The sequence below is a fragment of the Chrysochloris asiatica genome, unplaced genomic scaffold (assembly GCF_000296735.1).
Source record: "Chrysochloris asiatica unplaced genomic scaffold, ChrAsi1.0 scaffold00185, whole genome shotgun sequence".
Taxonomy (NCBI): domain Eukaryota; kingdom Metazoa; phylum Chordata; class Mammalia; order Afrosoricida; family Chrysochloridae; genus Chrysochloris; species Chrysochloris asiatica.
Window position 1 is genome coordinate 766,323 of NW_006408703.1, and position 9,977 is coordinate 776,299.

Sequence of the window (9,977 nt, forward strand, 5' to 3'; positions counted from 1 at the left end):
CTTTCTCTTTTTCTGCAGCAAAATGTAAAACATTTGTATTTTCCTTTCTGAAATAATTTAAACTTTCTTCATTTATTTTTCTGGGTGGATAGCATTATTCTGATATCACTGAATTAGAATTTTAACTTTCTTCTTAACACTTAAATTAGTGTTTTGATTCCACCCCCCCTCAATATCTGGTGAAATAAAATTTTTAATTTGAAATGAAACAATATACAACAGGATGAATGTAAAGCTAATTTTCTCCCATGTAAACTATCACATAATTCTTAATAAAACATTAAAAAAATTATTTTAATTTGAAAACTTAAAAAATAAGTTGTAAACAATGAAAACCATATATAAATTTATGTCAGATTAATGTAGCCAAATTTATAGAAGTACTAAGTTGATGGATGAATTACCTTAAGAAACAGCAAAAAGAGTATTTACCTTTGCTGTAAATACAACTATGAATGTGGCGGAATTTACAGCAGGCAAAATGATGAAAACTTCTTATATATTATCAAACATCTTAAGGTAATGAGTAGCTGAGTCTGGGGGCTCAGGACTATAGCCTCAGGAGATACCATGGTCAGTTGGTGTAACATAGTCCACAAAAACAATGCTCTACATCCTACTTTGGTGAGTAGCATCTGGGATTTTAAAAGCTCATGAGTGGCTATCTAAGGCGCAGCTATTGGTCTCTGTATGTGCAGAAGGAAAAAGAGTGATGAGAACTGAAGATGGTTGGAATCAATTAGCCCAACAGATTAATGGAACACTGAACATCAGTCTCCATGACTGACACCAGAAGAACCAGACAGTGCCCGGCTACCACTATCAACTGCTCTGAAAGAGATTACATTGGAAGGTCCTGGACAGAGTAGCATAAGGTGTGGAACAAAACTCAAAATTATTTTAAAAGAAGAAGACCGAGCTTACTGGTCAGAAAGAGACAGGAGGAACCCAGGACTATAGCTCTTGATGACCCCCTTCAGGATTGGAATGGAACTCACCCTCCTGGCCCAACCTTCCGCCAAGTAGTAGATAAGATATATGAGGGAACAAACACTAGTAAGGTATGCTCACTATGAATGATGGAACAGTCAGTCATTCAAAGTCAAAAGGGCAACATGTACCGAAAGACAAAGTTAAGAAGGAATGGGAAGGTGGGTAGGATGGAAATAGGAACCACAGGAGAGAGCGAGATAACTGCTGTTCCATAGAGGGCCCTGGTTGCAATCATCTGCAATCATTGAGATGAAACAAAGTGTATTATTTGTTGAATGTAAAGTTGAAGATCTTGTCTATAAACATTGACTCAATGTTTTTACACAATAGTTAGAAAAAAAAATACACTAAAAAGAAAAATGTTTCTAGTGATAGCTACAAACACTATTTAGTACAGTGTAATTATCAACACAATAAGGCTAACATAGAAAGGCCAAGGTGTCACTAGGAGCCCTGGTGATAAAGTGCTCAGCTACTAACCAAACAATTGGTGGTTTGGAACTCATCAGATACTCTGTGGGAGAAAAACGTAGACATGTGCTTCCATAAAGATTTCTATAGCCTTGGAAATCTTAGGGGACAGTTCTACTCTGTCTTACAGAGTCACTTTAGAGTTAGAATCAACTCTACAACAATGGGTTTGGTTCTGGGTTACAGGTGCCATCAGTAGAAATCTTTTAGAAGTGAAGAAATAACCTGACCTTTGTTTGACACCTCTGTATCTTACTAAATTCTTAAAGAGTGGTCCATACATTTCATACTAGATTTCTGTATAAAAAAGTAACAAACTATACATTAAAAACATCTATATAAGAAACAGACTAAAATGTATTCTATATATTAACTTGAAAATAGAAGGGATTATCTAATTTTGTATAAATTAACACTGATTTGACCAACTTCTTACTAGAATTTAAGGAAATAGAATGTGAGTCAAATGACTAGCTGTATTGCAAATTTCTCTTTTTCTAGAGTGGCTAAAATAAATCAATCAATCAAAATTAATACACCATAGCCAAACCCTGTTGACTGACATCTGAATCATACTTCCTAACAAAAATTACACACCCTCAGTTCAGCTTCTCTCATTATAATTTGATATTTTTATATAGAAAGCTAGTATGAAATATATGGACCTCTCTTTAAGAACAAGCTTAAGTTTGTTCTAGATTTGTGGTTCTGAGTATTATATTTCTAGCCCATTATTTACTAGCATTTTCCCCTGAGGCATGTTCATTTAAAGCTCAGTACTGTGACAGTTGGGAGTCCTGGTGTGGTGCTTTAGGATAAGCACTCGACCATAATGTCAGTTTCAATTGTAAGGTCGATGGTTCAAACTCACCAGCAGCTCTCTGGAAACCTTCACAGGACAGCTATGAATCGAACCGACTCAATGGCATTGAACAACAGCTGTGATAGTTAAGTTTTTGTGTCAACTTGACTGGGCCAGGATTCAAAATAGTTTTTTAGTTGAGATGTAGTTATCCCCATAATGAGATTTAATACAATGTAATTAACTCTATGATGAGTTCTGCTATGAGTAGCCAATCAATCAAAAGCAAGTTTCCAAAACATTAATCACTTAGGTAAAGCTCGTTTGCTCTCTGCTGGGTCTGGATCTTGCATCTGGCTCATCCTCAGACCTCTGGTTCTTTGGACTTGGGCCAGTGGTCTACTCTATTACCTATTACCTGCCTATCCTGGGATCCATAAGCAGCCTGCCTTCTCACCTGCTGACCTACCTGCCTGCCATCTGACCTGGACTTGGGACTCTCCCATCTCTACAACCATGTGAGCCATTTCCTTGATATAAACTTCTCTTTATATATACATATGTAAGTTTCACAGGTTTTGCTTCTCTAAAGAACCTAGCCTAAGACAAGTACTGTCAATTTAATCTCTAAGAAACAATACAAAAGAACATACTTGAATTTACATAAAAGGTGCAAGGTAACTTAAATTCTGCTGTAAGATTTAAAATCTAAGGCCAAATTTATTTAATATCTCCTTAAGATTTCGGTACATACTGCATATGAAGTCACAGGGTGATGCAAGTAGTTAAACATTTAACTACTAGTTAGAAGCTTGATGATTCTAACTCACCTGCCCTGGCCATTTGCTACCAAAAGGTCACAGACTTGAAAACCCACAGGGGCATTATAAGTCAAAATCAACTTAACGACAACAAATAGCAAACAGGAAATGTACTTTATATGACAAGCTTCCAAAAGTTCATGGAAAAATTCCTTTACCTTTTAATTCCAGTTTTCCAAGAACTTTCGGAAGCCCCCTTGAAATTACATACTACATAGAAATAAAACCATAGAAATGGGGTAAAGCTATAAACACATGTAAGATTCGCATAGAATAAGGCGGATTTATCAATCCCAGCCCACTCTTGTCATTTACCTTCAAACACTTCAGGCGCCATCCATGCAGCACTTCCCTTGTTATTGGTCATATGAGTCTGAATGTCACAGGCTGTACCAAAATCACAGATTTTTAGAACTGTCCCCCCTGCGACCAGCAACAAGCTGTTATAAAAAGAAACCAGAGGTTACAAGACTAATATTTAATTCTATAATAAAAAGATAACATTTGTGAAAATAGAAAGGGTTAAGCATAATATTACCAGTTAACGCCTATGAAATGTTAGTTGGTAATGACAACAGCCTAATTCAGGGGACACCAGCAAAAAAGTAAATGACCTCAGCCTAGCTCTGGTGGAAGCACTGCTACACTCACATTTTGATGTTTCCATCTCTATTTCCACAATCAATCCTGACCATTCTTCTCTCTGGGCCATTATTTTAAAAAATGGAATGAAAAGAAATTCAACATTATGGTGACCTGAAATGGGAGTGGGTGAATATCAAATACTTTCATAAATCACTGCTCCTGTACTTAATATACCCACCCCAATATTTTTCAAACTGAACGCAGAAACTTAGTAACAGTCATAAACACAATTTAGTAGGTAGTGATGGCATTTACATTTTTTTTTAATTAGTGGAAAATTGAAAATATCAAAGCACATTGCAACTACTAAGTATTGTTTTGTGAAACTTGTTTTAATGCTATACATATAAATATGCATATCCATGTGCTGGATTGTGAAGAGAATACGGTACACAAGTTTCCAAGCCTGCTTTGCTCTGATTAATGATGAGAGCTTTACTGGAGCTCTGGTAGCGTAGTGGTTACGAATCGGGCTGCGAACCCTAAGGTCAGCAGTTCGAAACTACCAGCCGCTCTGCGGGAGAAAGATGAGGCTTTCTACTCCTGTAAGGATTTACACCCTCGGAAACCCTGTACAGGGTCGCTATGGGTCGGAACCGACTCGACTTAACAACAACAACAACAACAACAAAGCAGCAAGAACTGTCTCTGAGTGCTGCAAACAGTTAAAACACTTGGTTACAAACTTCAGGTTTGGAGGTACAGGTCCACCCAGAGGTGCCTCAGAAGACTTGATGATCTACTTCTGAGAAAAGCAGCCACTGAAAATCCTACGGAACACAGTTCTATCCTTATACACATAGGGCTGCCAATGAGTTGCAACTGATTTAACAAAAATTTTGTTTAATGTAGCAAGACTGGCAAACTGTTCACTGATCTCATTTGCTCTCCCTCCTAGGCATACTACTAGATTACATTTCCCAGATGCCTGTGCAATTACAAGTGATTGTGGGATAAGCACTGGACTTGTAACTGTAAGAGAAGCAGTTCAAACCCACCAGCTACTGTCAGAAACCCTATGCAGGTTGCTATGAGTTGGAACTGAATTGATGGCACCCAACAACAATAACAACATATGACAATTCTGGCTAATGGAATGTAAGTGGAAGTGATGTGCTTATAAATCTCCAACATGTAGTAAATGTACTTTTTCTTACTCCATCTGCCAGCAGAATGCAGACGATTTTGAGCTACAAGATGGAAAGAGCCCGGGATTCTTAATCACCAGTTGAAAAGTTGCCTGTCAATCAGAAACATTCATTTTGGACTTCAGGAAAGAAAAATAAACTTATACTACATTAAGCTATTGAGATTTCAGTACTTATGTATTATTGCAGCTACTCTAACTAACATAAGAAATTGCTATAACAGTGGGTGCTATACAAGGGCAAATTCTTTGGCTGCTGCTTTTGCCTTCTGCTGTGGGTCCCAGCCCTAAAGTTAACTCGTGCAGGACCCTTTACTCTTGCCTATCCAGCAAGAAAAAAAGCAGGTTTGGCCTGACAGACAAACCATATGAACAATCTCTAAAATCCCAACATAAAAAAATGCTACTATTTCAAGAATGATGCTGTGTACAAGCAGATACTTAACTGACCTTCAGGGACAAAAACAGTAAACAATCTTTCTCCCATTAACTTCTCAATATCTATCTGCACATCTCTACAGTGCTGACTAGAGGAGGGGCCTAAGCGAGTGGACACCCCCACCCACTACCTGGAGGCTTCTGCAGTGCACACACACTACCTGTATAGCAAGGCAACTGGACAGTTGGCCACAGTTTTATTTTTGTTTCAAAGTGGTGGTTTTTGTCTCTACTTTTATATTGCTTTTACTTTTGGGCCTTTTGATCATACATTTTTCGTGGAGGTGGCAACTTTTTCTCCCTATGTTAGCCAAGAATCAGCAATTGTGGCCATATACCCAAGCTACAAGTATACCCCATAATAGTCCACCATTGAGACAAGAGCCAATAACAGCTGCTACGTATTACATGTGAAAGGGAAAACCTAGTTCATGATTATGTCCACCAGGAGACACCCAGTAAGTTTAGTAACACAGTAACAAACATCCATTTAAGCATTAAAAACCCACATAACCACTGGAAATGATGAATAAAAAAAAACAACAAAAGATATTAAAACATGACCCAAAACAGAAAAGAGTAGCTGAGACAAATGACCTGGAGACAGACAAAGGCTTTCTAGAACAGGAAGAGCAGGTTTTGGATTTGCCTGATGAGGAATTCAAAAGAATGATATAGAAACAAATTCAAATGCTCTGAAAAGGGGTGGAGAAAAACAAGGAAGAAGTCAGGAAAGTAGTACAAGAGCAATCAAACAAGATAATATAGCACTGGAAACAATTCAAAACCTGCAAAAAGAGGTACAGATGATTAATAATAAAATATCATAAATGGACAAAACACTGAAATGGGAAAGGAGCAGAATTGAAGAGATGGAAGCCAAAACTAGCAAGCTGGAAGACAAATCTTTCAATACTGTTAAGATAGAAGAGCAAGCTGAAAAAAAGAAAAAAACTCTGAGGAGAGTCTAAGATTCATGCTGGGTAACATGAAGAGGACCAACTTAAAGAATTATTGGCATTCTGGAACAAGAAGAATCAGGCAAGAGAAGTCCACAGAGGAGATAGTGGAAGAGCTTCTGGAAGAAAATGTCCTTAACATCTTGAAAGATGAGAAGATAAACATAAAGGAAGTCAAACGTACCCCAGGAAGGCTAGAACACAAAAGAAAATTACCAAGACATATAATCAAGCTCTCCAAAATCAAAGACAAGGAGAGAATCCTAAAAGCAGCCAGGGAAAAGAGAAAGGTTACTTACAAAGGCAAGTAAATTAGAGTAAGCTCTGACTATTCAGCAGAAACCATGCAAGCAAGAAGGCAATGGGGAGACATATACAAAATCCTAAAAAAAAACAACAATAGCCAACCAAGAATCGTCTATTCAGCAAAACTGTCAAATCAAGTACGATGGTGCCATCAAAACATTCCAGGATAAACAGAAGCTTAAAGATTTTGTCAAAGATAATCCAGCACTTCAAAACATCCTAAAGGGAGTTCTTTGGACTGAAAATCAACCAGACAACAACCAGAGATTGACAGGAGTGGCAATACCACCTGAAACTCAGACTACGGATAGCAGAGTCCAGAACAGAACAAAATTACAACAATGAATTCAAAGGAGGTGGGCGGTCAACTGAGGAGCAAAATAATAACAATGTCAAAGAAGGGGAAAATGTGGGAATAGAGATCCAGGTAGTGAGGAGGTCAGGTAGATTACAGGACACATCAGATTGTCTGAAATGGAGGGTAAAGTTAATAGCCTATACGGTAACCCCAAAGAAAGTTTATATTTCACAGCTTACCATGCAAATGAACTTCTAAGCAGAACAAGCAAACATGAAAACTACGAAGAAACTAACAAGAAATAGCAGAAAAAACACAAACTCAGCACAAGAAGGCAAGCAAAACAAAGGAATGAACAGTACTACCAAAAAATATAATGGCAGCAATTAATTCATACCTATCGATAATTACATTGAATGTCAATGGATTAAACACACCAGTGAAGACAAGAGAGTGGCAGAATGGGCTAAGAAAACAAGACCCTTTAATATGTTGCCTGCAAGAGACACACATTACACACAAAGACAAAAACAGACTAAAAGTTAAAGGATGGAAAAAAATATACCAAGCTAACTGCAACAATAAACAAGAAGGAATGGTAATACTAATCTTTCATAAAGTAAACTTTAAGACAAAAACCAGCATAAGAGATAAAGAAGGACACTGTCTCATGATCAAAGGATCAGTTGAGCAAGATGACATAACCATAATAAATATATACGCCCCTAATTAAAAAGCACCAAGATATATATGAAGCAAACCTAACTATAATTGAAGAAAGAAAGAGATAAAAATACAATTAAAGTGGCAGACTTTAATATGCCACTTTCAAAAAGGGACAGAAAACTTGACAAAGTTACAGTGGAACTAAACAGCACAATCAACCAACTTTACCTCATAGATGTGTACAGAGCATTCAACCCAACAACAGCACAATGTACAATCTTCTCCAGTTCACATGGAACAGTCTCCTGAATTGACCATGTGTTAGGTCACAAAGCAAGCCTCCATAAATTTACAAACATCAAAATACTACAAAGCATCTTTTCAGACCACAATGCTATAAAACTAGAAATCAACAATAAGACGACCAAGGAAATAAAGTCGAATACATGGAACCTGAATAACATTGTGCTGAAAAGCAACTGGGTAAAAGAAGAAATTAAATGTGAATTCACAAAGTTCCTAGAAGCAAATGAGAATGAAAACACAACAAACCAAAATCTTTGGGACCCGGCAAAAGCAGCGCTAATAGGACAATTTATTACAATAAATGCACACATCCAAAAAGAGAAAAGAACCAAAATTAACAGATTAACACAGCATCTCCAACAATTAGAAACAGACCCAAAGAGGGGACCTACAGTCACCAAAAGAAAAGAAATAATAAAGAGCAGAAATAAATCATAAGGAAATAAAGACATAAAGAAATAAAAGATACGGAAAACAGAAAAACTATAGAAAGAATCAACAGGACAAGAAGCTGGTTCTTTGATAGGATTAATAAAATTGACAAACCACTGGCAAAACTAACAAAAGAAAAGAGGGAGAAGACACAAATAACTCGCATTAGAAATGACATGGGTGATGTCACAATGGAACCAAACAAAATCAAAAGGATAACAACAGAATACTATGAAGAGTTGTACTCCAACAAATTCGAAAACTTAGAAGAGATGGATACATTTTTAGAAAAACAAGACCTACCTAAACTTACAGAGTGAAGTAGAAAACTTGAACAGACCCATAACAAAAGAAGAAATTGATCAGGTCATCAAAACACTTCCAACCAGGCCCAGATGGCTTCACGGGTGAGTTTTACCAAACATTCAGGGAAGAGCTGTCACCAATTCTACTCAAATTATTCCAGAATATAGAAAAGGATGGAAAACTCCCTAATACTTTTTATGAAGCAAGCATAATCCTCATACCAAAACCAGGGAAGGAAATCACCAAGAAAGAAAATTACAGACCAATATCCCTCATGAACATAGATGCAAAAATTCTCACAAAATCCTAGCCAACAGAATCCAGCACCACATCAAAAAAAATAATACACCATGACCAAGTGGATTTCATAAAAGGGATGCAAGAATGGTTCAATATCAGAAAAACAATCAATGTAATACACCATATATAAATAAGAAACAGGAAAGGAGCCACATGATCATATTGATTGATGTAGAAAAGGCATTTGACAAAATCCTACATCCATTCCTGATAAAAACACTCAACAAAGTAGGAATTGAAGGGAAATTCCTCAATATAATAAAGAGCATATATACAAAACCAACAGCCTACAACACTCTCAATGGAGAGAAACAGAAAGCCTTCCCTCTGCAAATGGGAACCAGACAAGGATGCTGTCTGTCACCACTGCTATTCAATACTGATTTGGAAGTCTTAGCCAGAGCTTTACGACAAGATAGAGAAATTGAAGGCATCCAAACCGACAAAGAGGAAATAAAATTCTATTTTTAGACTATATGATCCTTTACAAACTGACAAAGAGGAAATAAAATTCTATTTTTAGACTATATGATCCTTTACATAGAAAACCCCAAAGACTCAGTAAAAAAGCTACTAGACATCACTGGAAGATTCAACATACAAAAATCAGTTGGATTTCTCTATAGTAACAATGACAGCGCTGAAAAGGACATTAGGCAAGCAATACAATTTACAACAGCCGCTCAAAGGATGAAATAATTAGGAATAAACATAACTAGAGAAACAAAGGATCTATACAAAGAAAATTACAAAACACTACAACAAGAAAGAGTCCAGCTGATATGAAGTGAGAGGAAATGCACAAGAACACCCATACTTGCAGACAGTACCCACTTGGCCTGGCTGGATGATCAGAACCAAGTTGGTCAATGATAAGAGGAAGAGGGGTAAAAAACAGCAATGAAGTTGGGATCTAAGTCCAATGACATTCAATAGATTCCTGTGAACCTGGGAGGAGACCTGGATGGCCAGCAGTTATGGCAAGACCCGGGGACTCCTGGGTCCAGAGGCAGTGACATGGCCACAGAGGACTGGAGCAGAAAGTGAAGCGTCCAGCTGATATGAAGTGAGGGGAGATGCACAAGAA

General features: G+C 37.2%; 1 protein-coding gene across 4 annotated transcripts in view; it reads right to left on the bottom strand.

Annotated features, from left to right (window-relative positions):
* Nucleotides 1-9,977, bottom strand: part of MAP3K7 (mitogen-activated protein kinase kinase kinase 7) — a 124,916-nt gene that overhangs the window by 68,693 nt on the left and 46,246 nt on the right. For all 4 annotated transcript variants that reach the window (XM_006872163.1, XM_006872165.1, XM_006872164.1 and 1 more), the window contains exon 6: nt 3,403-3,527. In XM_006872163.1, coding sequence (XP_006872225.1) covers nt 3,403-3,527 — 125 coding nt within the window. The remainder of the gene's footprint in view (nt 1-3,402; nt 3,528-9,977) is intronic.